This window comes from Epinephelus fuscoguttatus, linkage group LG14 (assembly GCF_011397635.1).
Source record: "Epinephelus fuscoguttatus linkage group LG14, E.fuscoguttatus.final_Chr_v1".
Classification (NCBI taxonomy): domain Eukaryota; kingdom Metazoa; phylum Chordata; class Actinopteri; order Perciformes; family Serranidae; genus Epinephelus; species Epinephelus fuscoguttatus.
Genome location: NC_064765.1, coordinates 12,759,378 through 12,784,324, shown reverse-complemented (window position 1 = coordinate 12,784,324; position 24,947 = coordinate 12,759,378). Strand labels below are relative to the sequence as shown.

The following is a 24,947-nucleotide window of genomic DNA, read 5'->3' as shown; positions in this document are numbered from 1 at the left end:
AAAAAGAGAAAATTAAAAACAAGAAAATTGATTTAAAAAAAGAAAGAAACAAGGAAAAACGTTGAAAACAAACAAAGAAGGAAATGTCCAGGAAAGAGTGCCTAGAAATTATAAAAAATAATTTGGTAACATAATTCTAAAATGTAATAACTATAATAAATGTAAAATGTTTTTTTTCTTTTTTCCTATTTTTGTTTTTAAATAATTAAGATAATGAAAATATAAGTATTTTGTATGAGTAATTATTTAAAAAAAACACAAAACTAGGAAAAAAGAAAAAAAGCTAGAGAAAAAATATATTTATTATAGTTATTACCTTTTCAAATTATGTCACTAAATAATTATAATTTTATAAGCACTTTATTCCAGGTCATTTCCTTGTTTGTTTGTTTTTAACTTTTTTAATTTTTTTTTTTTTTTTTAATTTTCTCTTTTTACTTGTTTTACATTTTTCTTGCTGTTTTTCTGGGTCATTTCTTTTTTCATTGCTCATTGCCTTCTGCTCATGTTTTAAAAGAAATCAGTTGTCAATTCTTGTCTGGGACAAGGGTTAAAAATGAAAGCAGATCGAAATATCATATAAATCTTATTTATTTCATACATATAAATCCTTTAACAATAATGTTTCACTCCAGAAATAAAATGAGTGTGTTGATAAGTTATCATTTTAAGTTTTGTTTTTTTGATAGGACATATTTCATCCCAATTCTCAGGAATGGGTTAGATAATTCTTGAACTTTCACCAAAGCCATCAGACATTCTTTCTGTTTGACTGCACGTGGGACATGAAGACAGATAAACAGGAGATGTTGGAGCATTTGTCAAAATATGGCATGACACCTGCAAACGGCCAGATTCCTTTGACTGTTTCTGTGGAAGACTGGCTTTGCGCCACCTGTGTAATTATCCAGAGATAAACAGGTTACTGCAAGACATTCACCGAACTTTTCAGTGCAGCAATTTTTGTTATGAGTCACAATCATAAAAACAAGTCCAGAGCTCGTGATGTGACATAACACACAGCTGTCCCACAGCCTGTTGTTATGATTGTCTGGTGGCTTGTCGGGGTGCATGATACCTACAGCACGTCAAGCGTGGTGATTGGTTGTGCTGCGTGCTTGGCTGTGAGTGACAGTGGTATGTGACCTGTCCCAGGTGGAGGAGCGATCTAAGCTGAACAGACAGAGCTCCCCAGCGCTGCAGCACAAAGTGTCCAACCGCATCTCTGACCCCTCCCTCCCTCCCCGCTCCGAGTCCTTCAGCAGTGGGGGCATGCAGCCCGCCCGCACCCCACCCATCCACCGCTCCATCGAACCACAGGTGTGTGTGTGTGTGTACGGTAACGGAGGCATGTGAATGTTTGGTGTGTTTCCTAGGAGATGGTATCAAATAATCACAAACCTCTTGACTCCTTGTACACTTCCTTAAAAAGTTCATGACTCCATATAAAGAAATCTTTGTCTTTTGTTTCTCCCCCATCCATCTCTATTCTTTTCATCCATTTTCTGCCATTGTATTTTCCCACAATTCTTCATGCTCATCTTTACACCCCCATTCTCAACCTCCTCCTGTACACCCAACTTGTCCCCCTCATCTCTCCCTCCTTCTCTTTCTCTCCCTCCCTCCCTCCTACAGATGGCCCACCTGGTCCCAGTGAAGACTCACTCTGGCTCCATGTCTGGCTCCCAGTCTCTGCAGGACCAGACGGGCTCAGCTCTCAGCGAGGGCATCAGCGTGAGCTCCCCAAGGCCCGAGATGCCCCGCCAGAACTCTGACCCCACTTCTGACACCCCCGGTGCCCCGCTGCGCATCACAGGCAGGGAGGAACGGGATCGGGATCGGGACAGAGAGAGGGATCGGGACAGGACCGCATGGCTGAGAGAGGAGGACATCCCACCCAAGGTCGGAGAATCACTATCAGAACGGAAGACTGTCAATCCAGGGTGTCTGCAGGTCCTTAAAAAGTCTTAAATGTCTTTATTTTATAAATATTAGACCATAAAAGTCAACAGAATGTCTTAAATTTGAATTTGTAAGGTCTTAATTGCCACAAACATTTTAGCAAATTTCATGTATCCATCCTTAAATTTCTTTGTGTCAAACTGAGTCAAGCTCTTCTGCATGAAAGTCCAAATTTCTTTTTTGTCAAGTACATTTTTTTGGCTTTTCTTCCTTTTACAAACAACATCGAACAGTTCAGCAAAACATCAGCCTGCACAACCATCAAGAACAAAAACGATGAAACGTTGAGATATGAATTCGACCCATCGGTGCGGTGTGTTGACGCCACAGTATAGGTTGAGAAACGGAGGTATGGAGTCCATATTTTCATGAATCGTCCCTTTGTGGAGTGAAGCAAACAGGTCTAGAAACTACGTTTTTTCTAATTGATCCAGTATTGAGGAAGAGGGCAGCGGCCAGGCTGCAATGTAAACACTCTGGGCATCTTTACAGCATCAATTTATGTCTATTAAAAATGCCTGGTTTTCCGCTGCCAGGGCATGATTGTTATTATAAGTGTCTGACAACATTATGGAAAGGATCCCCACAGAGATAGACCTTTTTTTTTAAAGATAAAGATCCTTTTAGTTTAACCAGAAACAGTCCCAAAATCGCTGTTGTCAAACCCACCAGACAACATTTAAATAAACAGTAATTGTATCATAGTAAAACAAACTAATTCAGAGTCGACAGAAATAAAATAAAACTCACAAAAACCATCTTGTTGCAAATATGCTGAATCTATATGCTCTAAAATTACAATTTTTTCAAATGGGGTCTGGTGGGTTTGGCAACAGTGATCTTGGAGCTGTTTCTGGTTAAACAAAAAGGATGTACCGCTTTATCCAAATGTTATTAGATTATTTGGCCATTGGTAAAGAAAGTTTTGAGCCTCCAAGGACCTGTAGTTATTGAGGTTGCAAGAACTCCGAGATAATGCTATAGCACATCGTCCAAACATAGGCTAACGGTGTCAAGACTACATTGTAGGACAGTGATAAGTGGTGTGGTAGCATATGCAAGAATATCGTACAATCTTCTCGAGCAGCCGACGATAGCATCTAGACATTGGTGACCCAGGAGTAAAGAGACAGGATTCAAACACAAAGCAACACCAAGAATTTTCCCCATATCCTGCAGAAAGTCGACCCAGTGTGCTTGAATTTTAGGACAGAGCCAGACACAATGTGTATAACTTCCTACTGAGATTTTACAATTAAGACACAGGTGAAACTTGGGGGTTCATTTTATGTGTTTTACTGGGAGAGATTTGCAAGCGGTGCAGGATTTTATATTGTAACAATCTAATACGATAACACACTGATATCTACCACCTGATATCAACCACATATATACTACTTGCCTTTATGCTTGCAATGCTTTATTCTTACCTGCAATGCTCGAATGACCAAATGAATGACTGACTTGTCCAAAAATCTGCCTTAAATTTAGTTAAAAATCATCTTGGAAAGATCCTTAAAAGCATTAAATGTGAGTGTCTGATACCTGTGGTTACCCTGTAATCACTGAGGATGTGCTCAACATTTTAAAATAAACTGTAAGAATTTAATTTGTTCTACCTATTGGGTGAAACAAACCTCGTCATGCAAATCAGATTTTTGGCGACAGTGTGGTTGATGTGTGATTTTGCACACAGCGTTGCCCTCTCTAGTCAAGTGAGGTAATTGAACTGATGTTGAAACCGCAGCAACAAGGTTAAACCAGCTTTTGCAAAACTTGAAAAGAGCTGCTGGAATTAAACTGTTGACTTTGATTCCAGAGAACATGATGTGAAGTGCCTCACTCTCAGTGCACTGGCTTCATTTTGATTGGCATAGTTCACCAGGACAAGCCGAACAACATTACTCAGTAATGAAAGAGTAATTAGAGCGCCACCGCCCAGTTTAACGTACGCATGTTGCCAAACCACAACACAGATTTATCATTGATATCATAACCAAAAACGTCCTTGATACAAGCTTTTCTTTCTGTGCTAGGGGCGTAAAAGCCAAGTTGCACCAGTCATGGTGATCAACGGTCTTTTTGTACTTGTGTGTGTTTCCAGGTCCCCCAGAGGACCACTTCCATCTCCCCAGCCTTGGTCAGGAAGAACTCCCCCAATGGAGGAGTGGGTCTGGGCCCTCGCACAGGTTCTCAACTCATACGGGCCAGGTAAAGCTCATATTAGCGCGTTGTCCACCTCTGGAGTCTAAGTTACACATCTGAGGTCACCTTTATAGTCTAGATCAGTGATCAAGTTACAGGGTTCCATCTGGCCCACCAACTATTTCGTAACTCACAATGAAAATAAACTGATTACTTACTTACTCTCAGATTTTTTTGTGAACTTTGAATGTTAGTAAGATGCCAAAGTGTATAAATAAGCATCAAAGTAGAGAAGGATCAAATCCGAGAAACGCCCCTTCATCAGACCTGTACAGGGCTGCTCTGACTGGATTTGCCTTGTTTTTTCATTTTCGTCTGATCAAAATTATTTATGTATTTTTGTTATGGCCTCCTGTCATTTTGCAAAAATGGCAAAAGAAGTTGAGTTTAGACTATCCTTTAAGCTATGTCTGAACACATTTATGCAGCCTGGTTGGTGAGGGTTTTCCTCCAGTGATAATTCCCTTTTGTTATTCTTTACTGGTTTTGAACTAATTCCTTGTTGTTATGCCGCCACCCCAGCGATAGCCCCAGCTGGAGGCAATATGTTTTTCGGGTTGTTTTCATTCTTGTAGATAACATGATATCTCAGGAATGCTAGCAGGGAATGTCTTGTCTTTAAACTTGGTACAAACTACTTAAGAATGAACTGATTAGATTTTAGTGGCCAGAGGCCAAAAAAACAAACAAAAAAAATTTTGGGCCATAACTCAAGAATTCATACGCTAATTGACCTTTCGCTAAGCCCCGCCCCTTTGTGAGGGTCCGACAAGCTGTCACAGTAAGCATGGAGCCCACACTGTAACTAACTGCACTCCCTGAAGAAATATCATCATATTTTTGGAAAAATGAAACAGTGATTCCAGAGAGAAGCAGACAGAGGGGTCTACAGTGTGTGTTTGAAGGATATATCCAGGATGTCAAACTGACTCAGCAGCAACAACAGGTTAAAAAGACAAAGATAGTTAGAAGCTAAAGCCGAACTATAGGCTACAGATCACAGTGTAAAAGTGAACCACCACATCACTGCTGATCGCCACACAAGACAATGAATATAAAGAGAAACTTTGCTGATATTCAGCCAGCTGTGTGGCATCACAGTGTGTGCAGATGACCGTGTTTGGCTTCGCCCCCGTGCCACTGCCAACACCGGGACCTCCGCTGCTGGACGGGCAGGGATCTTCAGGGAAAGTCAAACAACGTTCATCTGCACACACTGTGATGACACAGAGCTGGTTGAAGTTTCCCTGCTTCCCTTCACTGGTTCCTGTACAGCAGGGTCGGTCTTTGTTTCACTGTTATAATCAATAAAAAGCCAAAGCAGCATGTGTATACATTCAGTAGGCTATACCTTCAGTAGCTAGCTAGCTAACCCTACACTTTTCAGGGTTTGATTTTGGTTTTGGAACAGGGAAGAAATGTATATCTTTTTCCAACCTCTCCAGGTAACGAGTATCATTAATACACGTCGTGCCCCAGGCACAACATTTAGCTCCAAATCCACAAAACCAGCCTGAAAATGAAGGAAATCTGAAACGACTGCATTAGAGTCAATGGAGCACAGCTGTGTTGTTGTCAGACCCTGGTCTGAGCCAGTCTGATGCTACGTTATGATTGGCCAGTCTGCATCCGGGGGCGGGACTTAGCGAAGGGTCAATTAAGACAAAATTTCACACAAATGTCTGATAGGATAAAAAGTTGAAGCAATGACATTTTATATCTAAAAGGTCAAAGATCAGCATCACTGTGACATATGAGTCTGTACAGACATGGATGTAAACTGCAACTTGATTGGTTGGTGAAGGCATACAACAGAGAGTTATTGTGTACCTTAAAACACATTTTATGTCATACAATGTCCTGCTGTATATACTTTTAGGAAGACTGCTGTTAATGTTATGACTACTCATGACTACTGTCTGTATCTCAACTTACCCCTCTGGACATTAAAGTTTACTTTACTTTACCTTATCCTTCCTTACCTTACCTTACCTTCTGCTAAATTAGATTCAGATTCTTCATTGTTGAACAGAAGCTATTGATTGCAGAAACTCCATCATAATGCATCAGCTCTGTTTTTACACAGCAGGAGTTGCCCGAGGTTATCTTATAAAAACATGTCAGCGCTACACTGCGAACATCTGTTTTATATAGATATGCTGTATAATTTTATAGAACTTTAAAATGAATGAAAATATCTTCCACCTGTTTCAGTAACCCAGACCTGCGGCGCTCAGAGCTCTCTCTGGACGCCATGCTGCAGAGAACTTCCTCCAACTCATCATCCTCCTCCTCCCCTTCATCTCAGGGAGGCTCAGCCGAGAGGAGAGGTACAAAAAAACTCCCACGGAAACTCTGAAAGCCACAAAGACACACTCATACACACACACACACACACACACACACACAGTCACAGACACGTTCGCATGCAAACAATTAAAAACCGATACACGCACTTGCTCTTGTATACGTGCAAATGCGGCCACAGAAACACACAAATATCCACGTACTTTCACAGGGCTTCAGCGAGTTTCAGAGGCTATCAGCGGTACAATGTCAGTCGCAGTTCTGCTCTGATCAACCTGTCTGATGTGCCCTGTTACTCTCAGCCTCCAGAGAGATAGAAGAGAGGAAATGAGAGGAGGAGATAGAGAGAGGCGTACAGGGAAGTGTCAAACAACAGGCCAGAGGGATATCTAAGATATGCATGGGTCTCCCCTTGACAAACACATGGCAGAGAGGGAGGTTGAAGTGCGGTGGGATTGGTTTTTCTTCAGGTTTGTTGGGTGTTATTTTGCAGTGGGATCAACAACAAAACAATGGCAGAAATGTAAAAAATGAGACAGATAGTATCAAGGCGGCATCCAAAAAATACAAAATAGCTTTGAAAATATTTGATGAATAGCAACGTGCTTTCATCCAGACAAGCACAATTTTTCACAATGTAACGACAGTATGGGACAATGTGGATTTTTAGTGATTCTGAATAATCATATTGGTGTATGTAGGTCAAACATGTAATAGATACAGTCTACACCAAAGAGAAAACAAAGCATTTAATACCATGCTGAAGGGTTGCTGTGTGGCTTTCTTTACATCAGATAAACTTAAAAATCCAGAGATAAAGCGCAATTCGCAATTTTCAATCTGTACTTATTCCCCCATGTCTAAATGACTAATGGGAACAACTTTTTTAATTTTAATTGGTCCAGGTTGTGATGTAAACACTCTGGGCATCTTTACACCGGCCCTACGAAGATAGTTAAGATCCTTTTAGTTTAATCAGAAACAGCCCCAGAAATACTTTCGTCAAACCTACCAGACTGAAAGTAAAACAAGACTAATTTCTAAAATAAAAGCCAAATCTTCACTTTAAGCTTCCTAACTAGTAACAACATGTACATTAAATGAAAGCTTGTCATCTGTCCGTATACCCAAGTGCTTGTATGAGAACACTCTTTCAACGGATTTGCCGTCAGAAGTGAAGTCGCTAAAATCATCAAGCAACTGTGAGCGAGCTTTTCAGAAGACCATTACCTTTGTTTTTTGAGCATTTAAAATCAATTTTAAACTCAGCAGAGTGGTTTGTAATGACTGAAATGCAGTCTGAAGCTCTTGCACCGGCTGCACTATGGAGGAAGCATGTATGTAAATGACAGTGTCATCTGCATAGAAGTGGATTTTTACTGGAATGTCTTTCCCCTACTCATTTACAGACGACTCCGCCCTCAACACGCCCCCTTACTATGGGCATGGTCACACGTGAACGAAATTAACACTGGTGAATATCCACCTCCTGGTCACTTCCATTAAATGGAAACAAATGAATAAAACATTTAAAATTAATTAAAAACACAGACTTCAACTTTGGTGAACCTTGACCGGCAAAGGATAGTAAAAGAGTATGTGTGTAGGAGACATTGATCGTTGCCATGTTTAACCAGCCAATACTGAATGATATTATGAGACAGGCACTGAACTTAAGAAAATACAAAGTGTGCCAATAGCATCCTATTTTGCTGTATTTATTAGCAAGCTAGCTAACAATATCTAGCAAGTCCATCACATCAGGCACTGCCCAAGTTCACTGTACCCTACGACTAGACACCAACTGTATCTATCCCTTACTTGTTCTGATAGGTCAAGCCAAGCAGGAAGGATCCCCTCCAGGAGCCAATCAGGAGGCAAAGCCCAAGCAGGAGGAGGGCCGTGAATCAGCCAGACCCAGCAGACCTGCAGTAAGTCACACAACACAGACACAAACATCCACTGTCTATCACAGCAATCTCCTCTCTGGGAATCTCCTACAGGCCTTTTCTCCTTTTTCCTGCTATTCATCTGCTTCTTTCTGTCTCTGCCTCCCTCTCTTTGTCCTCTCATTCTTCAGAGCTATAAGAAAGCCATAGATGAGGTTAGTGACACTCGAGTCCCCCTTTCTTTCATCCCGGTTTTCCTTTGCCTCGGTCTTCAGAGCCCCTCTTTTTCCCCTGGCATGGTGGAGTTGAATTTCACAAGAAGATGACTTTTTTTTTCTTTTAACTTTTGACTCCTCAGAGTGAACTGGCGATGGCAGTGCATGTGTGCTTCTACACACATACCTGAGAGAGTGTTTGTGGACGCGTGCTTGTGCGAGTTTGCGTGTATGCATGCGTGCGTTGTGTGTGTGTGTGTGTGTGTGTGTGTGTGTGCGCGTGCGAGTGTGTGTGGGTAACCTCCACTGCCAAGCACCTGAACAGTCTCTGAATCTCTTTTCCTGTTTCTCTGTTGTCACGGTTACTGGTCAGGAGGAGCTGGTAAGCCCACCGTGTATGACGGTCCTCCCCCACCCGTCTGCATGATTTTGGTCTGATCCATTGGCTGGGTTGAATGGGAAGGGAGGGGAGGAACCATGGGGCCAGTTGGCATGGGGGTGATTGGTATAGGGGGTGCAGAGTGACGCTGCACTCTAGTAGAACATCAAGCCTGGCTCTCTGTCTCTATCTCTTCTTATGACCTGTCTTCACGTAGTTGATATATTGCTCGTAAGAGAATAAAAGTGCTGATCTGTGGTTGCCTCTTATGTCACATGACAAAATCTTTAGTGTGGCTGGGCAGAAAAAGTGACCTCAGGTTAGCACTCTTGTTCCTGGTCACTGATGTTTACGGGCCCGGATGTTTGTGTGACAACAAATCAGTTGTCCTCTAGTTATGATGCTGATGGTTTGTCCTACTCTTTGCCCCTCTCTGCTCCCCTCGTCCTTGTATGTGATTTGCTTTCTGACTCTTCAGGTTCTGAGACTGATGATATAGAAGTGATGAACTAAATTACTTTGTCTCTTTCTCCTCTCCTCTTCTGCTCCGCTCTATAGGACCTAAGTGCTTTGGCCAAGGAACTCAGAGAGTTGAGGGTAGAGGAGGGCAGCAGACCTCCAGTCAAGGTACAAAAACATTTATGTTGTGATGATGTGTAGATAGATTATTTATTTTTACTGCAGCCTATGCCAACAGCATACATCTATTGTTGTCCTCATTAGAAGGGGAAAAGATAAGATAACAGATCTTCATATCAGGTTAAAAAGGGTGGCTGTGGCTCAGAAGGTAGAGCAGGTCTTCCACTAATTGGAAGATGGGTGGTTTGATCCCCAGTCCATTTTTTTCGTCCAAAATTGTCGCACGTCTAAGAATAAATACGACCTCACGCTGTGTCACGTTTGCACACTGAGTCTGGAACTTTCATCTGTCATTAAGATTTTCAGAACAGGTTCGATCTTCTGCATTTTCGCATCCATCAGAGTCGTTAGAAACGTTTGACCAAGAATCAGTGGAGAAAATGTGGCGGCGGGACACAGCCACGACAAGACAGTGGAACAGGGTGCACAGAATCATTTCATAACTCAGATAGCTCACTTTCAACATGTCAGATAGTGATATTCAGGTGGATGATGATGAAGAGGAAGAGGATGTGGACCGCACACAGACAGAGAGAGTGGTGCCAAATGCAAGACAGCAATGGAGTGGTGACAGTCAGATAGGTAATTCCAGAGGAGAGAGGCAAAGGAAGGAATGCATCAGAATCAGTGTGCAAGGGTTCTGTGCTTAACGACCTTTTTCAGGTGACGGATTAAAAAGACGCATCCAAAAAACAGTCAGTGTGAAAAGGCCTTTACCTTGAATTTGTGGAGGAAACTGTTATGAACGAAGAATCCAAAAACGGTGAACATTCTACACGAGTTGAAGTAGATGGGGGCTGTGTTTAACAACAGAAAAACTAATGTATATCAAGATATCCACAACTCGTGCAGTATAATCTAAGTCTCATGCACTGCCAAGTGGAGCACCTGGGCAAGCATGTGTGTGTGAACTGCTCAGTGAAATGGACGACTTGGATTGTATTGAGTTTGTACCTGGGTGTTTTGATATGCTTTTGCTGTTGTTAAACACGGTCTGCTTTGACTTCAGTTCATCAAGCATGTTCGCGTTTTTTTTTTTTGAATTCTTCGTTCACTGTTGAGACATGCTAGAAGAATGTTTTCTTTACAGAGTGAGTAATAACTATACAAATGATCATTTCATGGGTGAGGTATTCCTTTCCTTTGAATGATTTCACAATAAAAACATTTTGAAACAAGAGTTTGAAACTTTTAGTCCTTTGTCTTGGCTCTCAGAGGGTTTCTGATTTATCCTCTTAATTTTGTCTTTATTTCTCACATGCTGATAAAGGTGACAGACTACTCGTCCTCCAGTGAAGATTCAGAGAGCAGCGATGAGGACGGGGAGACGGTGGGGCATGATGGCACTGTTGCTGTTAGCGACATCCCCCGCATCATGTAAGTTGTCCCCTCTGTTTTTGTTTTTCCTCTCTGTCTCTGTTTTTTTTTCCCAAGCTGGAATTGTCAGTATTCATTTGTGTTGAGTCATGCATGTCTTTGGAATATGCGCCATGCCAGCAGCTTGTCAGTACAGTTTTGGCAGAATTGCTTTGTAAATAATCAGGTCTGCGTGTGTGTTTTGTGTTTTGCATGTGTGTGTGTTGCAGGCCAGCAGTGCAGAGCAGCAGTGAGTCGTATGGAGGGCTGACAGAGGACTCTCTGGGAGATGCCTATAATAGCTCCAAGGACGGCACTCTCGTGATGAGAGAGGTGATGACTGTGAACACACACACACACACACACACACACACACACACGAGCCACAAGGATTCAGAGAGAAGGGAATGAGAATGAGCAGGGAAAACACTGTTTTTGTTTATTTTCTGTTACCAAACTGGGCTCGTTTTGTTTCTTCATGACCACTTTATCTTCTTTTACTTCTTCTGCTCTCACTTTTTTTTGTAAAACGCCCTCTCAACATTACATCTCCTCCTTCCTCCTTCCTTTGTTTCTCAACTCTTTTCTCTCTTTCTCTTTCTGTCTCCCAGGCAGAGGAGAGGAGGAGAGGTGACCACACTGAGAGTAATGGGTTCGGGAATCACGGTAACCATGGTAACCTCCCTGACCTGGTGCAGCAGAGCAACTCTCCCTCAGCCACACCCACCTCAGCCCTGCAGGAACTGGGCGACATGACAGAGGTCAGACATACACACTTACACTCATTCATGGATAGAGTGCTATAAATAAAACACAAAGTTAAATTAATGTAATAAATCTTAAATTAATATTAAAACTTTACAAATTAATTTTTAAATTCATATAAATGGCTTTTCCGAGATGAGGTCTCATGCCTGGCATTGAACAAATCCAGCACTTCAAGGTCCAGTGTGTAGGATTAGATGGAAATATAACATAATAAGTATGTTTTCATTCGTGTTTAATCACCTGAAAATAAGAATTGTTATGTTTTTGTTACCTTCAGCCCGGTTCAGACCAAAGATTTGCAATGAGACAAGTTGAAACAGGCAACTACTTGCAATATACTGTTCTGCAACATTCTAGAAATCTGCCAATGCAACTAGATAAGATGGCGGATCATCGCTATGCAACAGCTCTCTGTACTTCTGTTCTGATTTCAAGCTTTTCAGACTTATTTTGTGGCTGAATATAATTTGTAGCTTCTTAAAGTATGAATGAGGACAGTGATAGTGAGATACTGGCTACGGTTGTATTTGCAGTAGTGATGAACGGGTGCTACGTTCTGAAATGGTTGCATCTTGTCACAAATCATTGGTCTGAACTGGGCTTTAGAATGAGCCATGTATATCTACAAAGGGGGCGGGCCTCATCTATGGAGTCCACCATGTTGTGCTGCCATGTTTCTACAGTAGCCCAGGATGGACAAATCAAATACTGGCTCTACATAAGACCATTTGCCTTTGCAGGTTTTCACGTTTTTGCGTCAGAAATCCCTCCACAATAGGCAGCGTCAGGAAAACACAATTTTTTAAAATGTGAAACCGCTTTATTCAGGGTTTTTAACAGTTTAAATGACCAGGTCTGGAGAAGATGAGACCTCTGTGGATAATTCGGCTCCCCGTAAAAACTTCCAAAACGTCCGGATCTTAAGTTATCAGAGAAAAAAGGTGGCTACTCATTAGCAGGTATTTGGCTAGCGTCCTGTCAGTCCATTTGTTTTGGAGAGGAAGAGACTTCTGCAGATAATTCACGGGGTAAAAACTCCCTGAACAACAAACAATGAATGAATCCTAACCGGGAGTTTGCTTGGCACGTGGGAGAAGTTTCAGTCGGTCACAATCTGTAGTTCTCACCGCTAAAAGCCACTAAATCCTACACACTGCTCCTTTAAGCCCCTTTTTTACCCACATATCATAGTGTCTCATATTGTCATATTGTCTATTTGTCAAAACAGGAGACAGTACCGTGTTAATGTAGGCTGCTGTTAATTAATCACTCACTGTTTTCTGTCTTACAGTTTGGCCTGGGCGGATCCAAAGCATCCTTCACCCCATTTGTTGATCCACGTGTCTATCAAACCTCCCCAAGTGAAAACGACGATGAGAACTCAGCAGCAGGTAAACAAAAACATTTTAAATATTCAACCTCTTTATTGTCATCATACAATTTTTTTTGTCTGCACAGCTGTCGAAAGATCAATTGAATTACATCTTTCTCTGTTTCTCCGTCTTTCTTTTCTCCTGTTGTATCCCAGCCATGTTTGCCAATGAGCTGCTGAGGCAGGAGCAGGCCAGACTAAACGAAGCCAGAAAGATCTCCGTGGTCAACGTCAACCCGACCAACATCAGGCCCCACAGCGACACGCCAGAGATCCGCAAATACAAGAAACGCTTCAACTCCGAGATCCTGTGTGCCGCTCTCTGGGGTAGGAGGAACATCCTTCATCTTCCTATCTGTCCTGAATACCTCCACCTGTCTTTTGTGTATGTTTGTGTGTCTCTGACTCTTGTGTATGCATGTGTGTTTAGGTGTGAACCTGCTGGTGGGGACAGAGAATGGGCTCATGCTGCTTGACCGAAGTGGACAGGGAAAAGTCTACAACCTGATCACCAGACGACGCTTCCTGCAGATGGATGTGCTGGAAGGGCTCAATGTGCTTGTCACCATATCTGGTAGGTTGAACACCAACACATTGATAGTATTAGTTTTATTCGAAATGTGTACTGTTGCGTGTCACACATTTGGTTAACAGCCGAATAGGTTTCTATTATATATTTTTGTTTTTTAGGACTCAGTTCCTGTGAATCTGATCTCATTTCTCTTTCTGTCTTTGTCCCTTCCCTCTCAGGGAAAAAGAACAAGTTGCGTGTCTACTACTTGTCTTGGCTCAGGAACAGAATATTACACAACGACCCGGAAGTAGAGAAGAAGCAGGGCTGGATTACAGTCGGGGACCTGGAGGGCTGTGTGCATTATAAAGTTGGTAAGGATCTGTGTGCATGTTATGAATGAATACATTTATTCAGACTACATGTGCACAGGCTGATGTTTATGCCTGAGCTGAAACGTTCTTTATGGAGTTAGATCGGCAGGATTTCGTCTGGCAAGTTGTTTTCTTAAGTCTTTAACCAGCAAGAAAAACAAGAAAAGAGAGTGAGTAATGTTTTATATTCAGGTGACATGTACTATGCAGCTATAGTATTGACACAAAAACGCAAAAGAAATATAGTAAATATAACACAATAGGCTGTATAACTTCAGAATAAAGTGACCTTGGAAACAGTTTTTAATTAGTAAACTGCATTTTACTTTTGCTACCAGGTTTGGTGTCCAAAAATTGCTTAATGCTGTTGAGGGAAGTTCCTATACAGCCCAAAATATTGACTTTTATTCTTCTTATTTTTATTAAACTAGAAATGCATTGTGGTAATACTTACCCAGGGGCCCTTCATGTTTTTCTTCACACCAAATGCAGGAGATTTAAACCAGTAGGGTAGGGACGAGGACGAGGGTTCATGACATTCAGGGTCCTAATTATTAGAAATAATAGATGACAGATGGATCACCTTTTAACTACTTAAAAAATAAAATCAAATGTGCATTATTGTGTTGTCACTTTGAAATAAAACCTTGAAAAATATCAATATTCGATACCATTTTTCATACTACGGGGAAAAAAACAACAGTGAGGGTACACAAGTTAAAGTGATAGTTCACCCAAAATTGAAAATTCACTCGATATCTAGTCACCCCTGTGCTGAGGATGAGGATGGATAAAGATGTGCAATTCACAAAACTCTCTCAGAGTTGCAATGGAAAACAGCATTGCAGCCAAATCCAGAACAATTGACGTGAATGGAGACCATTTTTAAAATGTAGTTAAAATTTGCTTGTGTAGTGTAATTAAAGTGTCTGTAACATTCAAATTTGACATGAAATAACGCCATTTACACCATGTTTTTAGCCTAAATGTCAACTTTAGCTAACTTTAGGCTTAAAACATGGCGTAAATGGTTAGCTTGGAAATCCAGACTCAAATCTAGAAAGATTTTGAGTCTGGCGCTCACCGACACACCCTTCCTACCCAAGGGACGGCACTAACTGAGGCATTTCAAATGCCGCCACACACAATTGGATAGCACGATGGCCAATCAGAGCAAAAAACAAGGTGACACATTCATTGCACTAAGCCCAATTTGTTTGCCGAACAGTAGGGCTAACTGATATATTATGCTTTTGTCGTATCCCGTCGGCAAGACAGCAAAAACGTCCTTCCTGGAAGCGAAGGCTTCTAGGGCAGTATTCTGTTCCTCTCTCAAGGAAAAAGGTAAGTGTAGTTGGCTTCGCGATTCTTCCAAAGCTAAATTGAATTGACGCAGTCCTTCGGCAGCTGCCATCTCGGCTGTTTACTTTTAGATTCCTATGGCGCAGCGCTGTCGTCATTATGTTACGCCCGCCCAGAGCCCGCCTTGGTCAGATAGACTGATCTGATTGGTCCGATGGGCGATTCAGCGGGCTCTGCTCGTCGGGGCCAGATCTCTGTGCAGAGCAAATTCAAATTTGCCAGGGGCGGGGCATCTGGATTTCCAGGTTAGTAAATGGTGTGTTTTCGGGGCAAATTTGAATGTCGTGGCTGACAGACACTTGGATTACACCACATGAGCAGTATGGAGACATTTTGTAGGGTTTTTTTACACTATAAAACTGGTCACAATTCATTTCAATTGTACTGGATGTGGTTTTCTGCTGAAACTGCAGTAGTGTCAACTGGAGATCTTCACCCATCCTCACATCAGCACAGGGGCAAGTAGGTATTGAGTGAATTTAGATTTTTGGGTGAACTTTCACAGCTTTCACAGCTTTTCTTTTCTTAAACAGCAGAAAACAAGAGAATAGCTCTAGTAAAGATTAACAGTAAGAGACAGTAAGAAAGTGCGGCTGGTACCAGTGAATCGAAACTGCAGAAAATGAGTTTTGAAATTCTTTCGAATATTCAGAATCAATATGTATCGATAAATGTGGAAAACACCAGTTCATTTTGTATGCAGGGTCAGGTTGTTAAAGGCTTATCTTTGTCCTGTTTCCAGTAAAATACGAGAGGATTAAGTTCCTGGTGATTGCTCTGAAGAACTCTGTGGAAATCTATGCCTGGGCTCCCAAACCCTACCACAAGTTCATGGCCTTTAAGGTACGGAAGCACATACATGCACACAAACATACACACTATGCACATGTATAGATGCAGAATTAATATATTGTATTTGTGTATCCCTCTGACTTTGTCTTTGTGACTCCACGCTCCTCACTGTTTCCTGTTTCATCATCCTCTATCACTGAACATCTTTTTTCCTCCTTCACTTCCTGCCCCACTTATTTTCCTCTCCTCCTCCTGTCTGTTTCTCCATCCTGCTCTTTTAGTCATTCACTGAGCTGCAGCACCGTCCCCAGCTGGTCGACCTGACGGTGGAGGAAGGTCAGAGGCTAAAGGTCATCTACGGCTCCAGCGTGGGCTTCCATGTCATCGACGTGGACTCAGGCAACCCTTACGACATCTACATCCCCTCGCATGTAAGTGCAGGGCTTTTCTCATGTTTTTCTGAGTGTTAATCTTTTGTAAATCTTCAATAAACACGTCTGTCTCTTGATCTAATGAGTCTGGATGAAGGACGACACACCCAGTTCCTCAGTATCTACTGTATTACCTGCTGATCGCTGTCTGCGCCAAGGTCAGCGGTGACTCATGTGCTGTCTCGCCGGAATTAGCCGCTACGATTACAATGACTTCTCTTGACAAATTACCTCTTTGATTGATTTACTGTCACGCAAATAAAAGATTGATGGCTGCTTTACCTCTTTTATCAGATACTTTTTTTAGTTTGCTAAATATGGTGCGTTTGGCTGCGTGAATGCAAATCAGTTTTTGGTACTTGCATGCAGATTAGTTTGTTCCGCTGTGGCTTCACTAATCGCATGCTCTTACCCAAATCAAGTTCAAACACAGTCCAGCCAAACTCTTGATTTAGTGGCAATATTTCAGTAAATATAAACCAGTGAATACAGATGTGAGGACACGCGATGGTAGCTCGCGGTCACTTGAGTCCATGCTTTACAGTGAGTGCACGGCAAGACTTATTATTTTTATTATTATTTTTGCCTTAATCCATGCTTCCTCTCTTTCTCTCCCTCCCTCCCTGCCAACTTCTCTTCCAGTGTGCCAAACAGATGAAGGTGACATCCTGCCATCCACCCTTTAGACTAGACCAATAGATCTTTAGTATAAACCCCATAGTGGATGCACAGAAGTACTACATGTGTCTGTGTGCAGTACCGGTCATTAGAGTAGAGATTAATGGACACTCTCGCTAGACGCAGGTTGCATGAATAAACTCATCTTACCCACAGGAGACATCATGAGGCTATGAAAAGATTTATGCGACTAGCAGCAAGTTGTTTGGTCATGCTGGAGCCATAACACACAAATGGCAGAATTAAAGGGGAACTGCACCCATTTTCAGAATTCAAACATGTTCCAATGATCTTTAGACAGTTCAAAAGTCTCTCCCAAATCTAAAAGGTAGAGAGCTAAAACTCAAGTTTGTGATGACCCCCGTGAAGTCATCCCCTGCTTAACTAACCATTTACAAATCTAAACTTATGGTAGTTTCTTAGACGGTATTTTGAATAGTGTTTAATGTCTTTAAATATGGCAACAATTATGATTCATTGTTTTTCGGAGAGCTGTATTCTAGTCAAGGGGACAAAGGAAAAGGGGGGGATCCTCATTTTTTAACCTGCTCCTGAAACCTGACACATTTTAGACGTCACAAGTGCATCAATATTAGGTGTGCAAAGTCATCCAGTGGGCTGGATCGGACCCTCTGGTGGGCCGGTTTTGGCCCATGGGCTGTATGTTTGACACCCCTGTCGTAGGGTATGAAGTCTGGAGCTGCTCCATAGACAATGAATTGGGACAGATGTTAAAGATGAGCAGCCAGGAGAATGTTCTGAGTATATGGGGACATTTTCTGTTTCAGAACTGAGAACGCAACAATAATATAAAGCTCATTTGGGGACAAAAAAAGAAGACAAACATCCTGTGGGTCCACAAAGTCAGGTCCCTAACACTGTCTATGGAGCAGCCTCAGACTTTATACACTAGGACACCACAAGTTTGAAACTTCCTTCTTCTGTTTCTGGGTTTGTGAGAGAGTAGCTAATGTTCACAAACATTGATTGAACTATCCTAGACCATTGGAATAACATATCGGAATTTTTAATTTAGGTGGCTCCCCTTTAAAGCCTAAAAAATAGTATTACCTTAATTTAAATTGGAAGAACATTGCTGTCAGATTGGTGACAGTATTCCAAAAACTGCATCTGACTCTCACCAACACCACCGCAGTATGATTCCTTAATGTGGTCAATATGCGCTCCATCTCTTGAGTACAGTAGATGCAGTTTCTCGTGGGCTAAGATGAGTTCCTTCATCACCTTATCACTCATTCATTTTACTGATACAATCCGTTGTTGTGCTCCTGAAGTGTAGCTCAGAGTCACACCTCACGAGAGCCTGCTGGCACAAATAATGCGGTCGCTCTCTGGGCTACACTTTGGGTAACGTGCTAAGACTCAAGCTCTGTCTGTGTGTGTTACTGACCCCCAACTCTTCTGATGTTGCTCCTGTTAATTAAGGTCAAATAAAAGTGCCGTAGTTTGTCCGTTAGATGATTCCACAGAACAAGGCTTCTCAGACAACACGCCAAAGTCTGAACCCTTTGATGCCTGGTATTTGGCAGCCTTGTCAATGTCGGCAAACTTGCTCTTCAGAGGATTACAGCACGCGGGCCGATCGAAAAATCTGCCAAAGAACCGGCCAAATTCTGTTGCATTAAATGCCCGTGATGAACCCTCTGTAATATTTTAATCTACTGTAGATTATGATTAAATTTGACAGCTTTTAATTAAAGCCTCTGAAATGTTTGCGTGTGTGTGTATCTGCAATAGATCCAGAGCCAGGTGACGCCCCATGCCATCGTGGTGCTGCCAAAGACGGATGGAATGGAGATGCTGCTCTGTTACGAGGACGAGGGCGTCTACGTCAACACCTACGGGCGAATCACCAAGGACGTGGTGCTACAGTGGGGAGAGATGCCTACCTCCGTTGGTATGTCCCACCCCCACACACACATACTTATATGTGTGTTTAGCTGATTTTAATTTATTTTTTATCAACACTAGAGTCATTAAAACATCACAGAGGAGCTCTCAGTTCAAAGTTCTCGATTAAAGATAACCAAACTTTAAGTTAAGAGGTTACAGTGATGTATGCTGGAACCCATTTCAGTGCCTGTGTGTGTGCGTGTGTTGCGATGTGGATCAAAAATACTCTCTGAGAAATGAGCTTATGTGGGTTCATTTGAGGTTTAATTGCATTCAGAGATCAGTTTATAACATCAGCCTTCACAGGAAGGCTTCCAGAGGGGGGAGCAAGGGTAAAAGTTTGAGAAGAATGGAAAATAGATACAGAAAATCAATAGTAAATGTAAAAGGGGAAAGTCAGGAGGTAAGACACAGGGAAGAAAGACCAAGAGATCAAAAGTCGAACAAAGAAATGTTTGTTGCATGTGTTGTTTGAACAGAAAATACCACTTGGTTGCCTGTACTTTACTGCCCTCATGTGACAGTCAGTGGTATTACACTTTCAAAACTGCCACTGTTCAGGCGAGTGTCAATGAATTCCAGTGTTTGTTCTAATGGTGTGTTGTGTTTTCTCTTTTAAAGCCTATATCCACTCTAATCAGATTATGGGCTGGGGTGAGAAAGCCATAGAGATCCGCTCTGTGGAGACAGGTCATTTGGATGGAGTCTTTATGCACAAGAGAGCCCAGAGACTCAAATTCCTGTGTGAGCGGAACGACAAGGTGAGACAGAAAAACAGACTCTTTGATTTTCTCTTATTTTTATTTGCTCCTTGGAAATAGTAGCAGCACAATCACTGAATATTTAGACACATACTTCACTGGTCTTGATTTGTACTCTGTCTTTAGAGTGGTCGTGATTGCAGCACTTTTGTGTGATGAAATATTGAAAAACACACATGCATTGACGCAAGTTGTAAAAACACTGATTGTAGAGTTTGGTATTATTTGCATAGATCTCACACTGCTCCACATCAGGTGACATTTTCAAGTTCAGATAACATAGCAGATATGTCCAGTTTGTCAGATACAACTTTGTCCATTCAAATTTAAGCAGACGTGTACCCAAACACTTGAATTTAAAGGGACAGTGCACCCCAAAATCAAAATACATATTTTCCCTCTTACCTATAGTACTGTTTACCAATCTAGATTATTTTGGTGTGAGTTGCCGAGTGTTCGAGAGATGTCTGCCTTCTCTTGAATATAACAGAACTAGATGGCACTCATGACCCAATGTCTCTTTCCAGAAATCATGACCCGGTTACTCAAGATAATCAACAGACCTTGTTGTGGGAACTATTTTCTTTGTACCAAACTACACCCGCCAACTGTGTCACCGGGCAGAAGGAAGCGTGCATCTACTGCTAGCTCACCTAGCACCACTGAGCTAGCTAATGTTGCAGCTCAGCTGAGGAGGATGCCATTAATGTTTACATCTGGCACTGTCACAAGCCTTGTCCATGAGTAGATGCACACTTCCTTCTGTGTGGTGATACGGTTGATGGGTGTAGTATCGTAGAAAGAAAATAGTTCCTACATGAAACTGCTCACAATGAGGTCATGATGTCTAACAGCATAAGATGTAAACACTCACGGCATCCTCTTCTGCTGAGCAGTTCCATGTAGGAACTATTTTCATTCTACCATACCACATCCGCCAGCAGAATCACTGCACAGAAAGAAGCGTGCATCTACTCATGGATGAGAAGCTTGTGACAGTGCAAGATGTAAACGTTAATGACTGCCTCCTCAGCAGAGCTGTAACGTTAGCTAGCTCAGTGATGCTATGTCGGTTAGCAGTAGATGCACGCTTCCTTCTGCTCTGTAATACGGTCAATGGGTAAAGCGTAGTAGAAAGAAAATAGTTCCAACATGAAACTGTTCACAACAAGATCTGTGGATTATCTTGAAAAGTTGTGTCATGATTTTTGAAAAGACACACTGTTGTCATCTGTTTCCATTATGTTAGCTGTTAGCCGACAACTGTTTCACTGCACAGATTAAGCATCTACTCAAAGATGAGAGGCTTGTGCGTGTGACAGCATGAGATGTAAACATTAATGGTGTTCTCCTTGACTAAGCTGTAATGTTAGCTAGCTCAGTGGTGCTCAGTGAGCTAGCAGCAGATGCAAGCTTCATTTTGCACGGTGAGCGCCATAAGCCGAGTGCCATCTAGTTCCATTATAGTGGAGAGAAGGCAGATATCTCTACGGCCGATATCTCCAACACTTGGCAACTCACACCAAAAAAATCTACACTGATAGATAGCACTACAGGTAAGAAAAAAAATGTACGTACTTTTGATTTGAGGGTGAACTGTCCCTTTAAATGCAAAAGATTATAGATTATACTGAAATACTGCAGTGCACTTATAGATTGAGATGCCTGAACTAGCCTTGTTTGATTATAAGTAACACAAACAGGAATTATGATTCCAGTTGGTAATATTCTCTGTGTCTCTCTGTAGGTATTCTTCGCATCGGTGCGTTCGGGAGGTAGCAGCCAGGTTTTCTTCATGACCCTCAACAGAAGCTCCATGATGAACTGGTGATGGCGCCTCCCACTGTCCACTCTGCCTCACTCTCCCACTGGCCTGCCCGTTGACCCACCTTTGCCCACGGCACATCTCACAAATGAACCAGATCGACCGAGAGGCCATAAGTGAACTCTTTTAACACTGGAGAGACTAAAACCGCGTAGAAACAAAAAAAAACAAACAAACAAAAAAATGTTATCGTAGAGAAAAACAACAAAGACCTGTTCTAAATGAAGAGACATGTTACCCTAGATTATTTCGGGTCATACAGAAGCCATCGTTACTCAACTGACTGGCAAACTGGTGCCACTGACTTTCCAAATATTCTCTTCCTCTGTCTCTGTCTGTAACTCTTTTCCCGCTCTGTCTGTGAATTCTCTCCAAACGGACCAGTGCATTCAAGTGTTCGACAGCTGTAGAAATACACTTTACACCCGCCTCCTTCTGTCTGTCTTGTCCCCACTCCTTAATCCTCTGCTCCGTCCCTCCTTCCCCATAGATCTAGTCATCACTTTATCAATCCTTTGACACCCATGTCCTCCATTTTCCTCACTTCCTATCTGCCATGTGTGGGCTCATTCCCGGCGAACTTAACACCTCAGAGGTCGGAGGGATAGATGAATGAGATTTAATATAAATTCAAATATATACTTGTGAATATGACAGTGCAGTGGGGGCAGCTGCGGGATGACAAATCTACTCTGGGTGTCGGTGGTGAAAGCAGACAGCCTGATTGATTTTCTTTCTCCTCTGTCCCCTCCTCCTCTTCCTCCATTTCCTCCTCTCGTCATCTTTTCAGGCCCTGAGCATACTGAATTGTGATTTAGTGTTCGATCGCGTCTCGCTGATAGAGATGCGGGCGAGGCAATTTGCTGTCATGAGCGGGTTGTCACAGTATGCAAAGATGATGTCTGTGTCCCTTTAAAATGAAATCACTGGTCCATCCTTTTTCCCTCTCTTTCCTTCCTCCTGTCACCCCCCACCACCACCATCATCATCATCATCAACATCACTCTCATCTCCCTGTTTTCACTCTTTAAACTCTGAAGGTGCTGCATCAGATATACTGTAATATTAAATGAACAATGAGAGCATCATTCTGTTCATTCTTTTTAGTTCTCTTCTTTTTCTTTTTCTGTGACTGAGTCAGTCAGTCTTTGAAGCGTGATGAAATGTACAGCACATCTGTGTCTCTGAAATCAGGAGCGTATGTCGGTGTGTGCGTGAGTGTGTGCATATGTGTGTGTGTGACTTGATGTTGAGTCCCGTTCAAATCAAGGTTGAATCAAAGTGGGACGCTGAAATCAATGGGTGAAAAAAACAGTCAAATAATTCAGTCTCTATGCGTGAACTTTCACCCGGATGCGATCAAAGCAACATTGAGTGTGTTTACATGCAGGTTTATGATAATATCTTAGTCTGAAGTTTATGAGTTGGTGTGTCTGAACGCCGAGCATTTAAAGATAGGCAATATTAGTGGTTGATTTTCTTTTGGAGTGTTTTTCTGTTTCCTTTTAACGCAGTAGTATTTTGGCTCGCCATAAATACAGCCATGCTGCTGTAGGGGAATTTAAAGGGGCTCATCCTGACTACAACATCAACAGCATACGAGCCGCGATCCCGAATACTGTGCGCATGTGAAAGCACTCACTGATGAAAGCTGTGGTGTTCCTTTTGAATCATGCTCCTCCCTGATTGGTTCGTCTGATTTTTTGGCTCTTAACTGTTTGCACAGTGCCTAGCATGATGTAAGCAAAACAAGAATGGAGGCCAAAAAGTTGCTCACAATATAAATGATAATTTTATTGCCTATATGCTTAATTTACACTGGAGGTTTTTTTGTGTGTGTTACTGTCTTAACTTTAACACATTGCTGATTCTTGTCTCTTCTAACAGAGATGTACATTAACAAATTTAAAGGGTAAGTTCTGTATTTTTCAATCTGGACCCCTTTTTCTGTATATTTGTGTCTAAGTGACTAATGGAGACAGCTGTTTTGGAATTTGTCCAGTATTGAGCGAGAGGGCTTCAGCTGCCAGTGGCGAAACAGCTTGCAATGTAATGTGAAGGGGCAATCGTGCACTGTCAATTTACGTCCACTAAAAATGCTTGTTCTCGCCACTAAGAGGCTCAAATTTTTATTGTAAGGGTATGACACCATTATGGAAAGTATCCCTACAGAGAGAGATCTTTTTTGTTGAAGAATAAGATCGTTGGGGTGCCCAGTAGCTCAATGGGTAGAGCTGGTGTCCCATATACAAAGGCAATGCCCTACCCGCAGTGGCCACAGGCACGACCCCCCCCCCCCCCCCCCCCCAAATACCCAATCTGCCCTGTCAAATAAAGGCATAAAAGCCCCCAAAAAATCTCTTGACGGATATTAAGATCATTCATTCAGAGGCAAAAGAAGCAAAATAAAACTCACAAAAACCATCTTGATTCAACTTTCAACTGTTCCAACAAGCACCAACTCTGGTTTGGTTGAAATAAACCTTTAATTCACCCAGTTAGATGTGAAAATATGCTGGATCTACACATGCTAAAATCACTCGTTTTTTAAATGCAGTCTGGTGAGTTTACCGATAGTGATTTTGACACTGTTTCTGGTTACACAAAAACTATGTTACTCTCAACAAAAGGGTCCACCTCTTTAGGAATCCTTTCTATACGTTGTCAGACACTTGGAATAACAATCTGAGCCTGTCAGTGGCAAAAAGAAGTAGTTTAAGTGCCGTGAGTGGTTTCATACTGAACCAATCTCAGAAATTGTTCCCATCAGTCACTTGGGTCCAGGTTGAAAAGTACCAAAGTTACACTTTAAGATTTATTCTTTGAAAGGAGTAACTGAATATGATAAAAAAAAAAACAGTTCTTTCTAAACACAGTTCAATCATTAATACATACTGTATTAAATTTATAACACTGTTTGAGGGTGGACTAGTTCATGCATACTCATCCACATTGGAGAGCACTGTAATGCACATTAGTCTTTTTTTCTGGTGAATATATCGTCGGTTTGGGCGGCCATGTTGGCCTATAGTCAGGGGCGCACTGTTAGGAGAATGTGGGAAAAGGGGCCCCCAGTGGCCGTTCATATTGGCACTATAAACCCTCTTAAACCTCCAATAAAGGCACTATACAGTGCACTGCTGCTTTCCCCCCAGAAAACCCGAACTGGGGCCCCACCTAGCTACCGAATGACCTTGATACATTTCT

At 42.0% G+C, this 24,947-nt stretch overlaps 1 protein-coding gene across 7 annotated transcripts in view; it reads left to right on the top strand.

The window, feature by feature from the left end:
* tnika (TRAF2 and NCK interacting kinase a) overlaps positions 1–22,005 on the top strand; it is a 106,810-nt gene extending 84,805 nt beyond the window's left edge. For 4 of the 7 annotated variants that reach the window (XM_049597170.1, XM_049597167.1, XM_049597168.1 and 1 more), the window contains 18 exons: positions 1,156–1,320; positions 1,636–1,953; positions 4,067–4,173; positions 6,382–6,497; positions 8,308–8,405; positions 9,516–9,584; positions 10,867–10,973; positions 11,183–11,285; positions 11,564–11,713; positions 13,012–13,111; positions 13,249–13,419; positions 13,523–13,666; positions 13,843–13,977; positions 16,082–16,182; positions 16,413–16,562; positions 18,999–19,158; positions 19,776–19,915; positions 21,663–22,005. In XM_049597170.1, the coding sequence (XP_049453127.1) occupies positions 1,156–1,320; positions 1,636–1,953; positions 4,067–4,173; positions 6,382–6,497; positions 8,308–8,405; positions 9,516–9,584; positions 10,867–10,973; positions 11,183–11,285; positions 11,564–11,713; positions 13,012–13,111; positions 13,249–13,419; positions 13,523–13,666; positions 13,843–13,977; positions 16,082–16,182; positions 16,413–16,562; positions 18,999–19,158; positions 19,776–19,915; positions 21,663–21,746 (2,418 nt within the window). In that variant the 3' untranslated portion in view covers positions 21,747–22,005. The remainder of the gene's footprint in view (positions 1–1,155; positions 1,321–1,635; positions 1,954–4,066; positions 4,174–6,381; positions 6,498–8,307; positions 8,406–9,515; positions 9,585–10,866; positions 10,974–11,182; positions 11,286–11,563; positions 11,714–13,011; positions 13,112–13,248; positions 13,420–13,522; positions 13,667–13,842; positions 13,978–16,081; positions 16,183–16,412; positions 16,563–18,998; positions 19,159–19,775; positions 19,916–21,662) is intronic. The other 3 variants (XM_049597171.1, XM_049597169.1, XM_049597166.1) reach the window with 1 other exon arrangement.
* Positions 22,006–24,947: the final 2,942 nt, after the last annotated feature.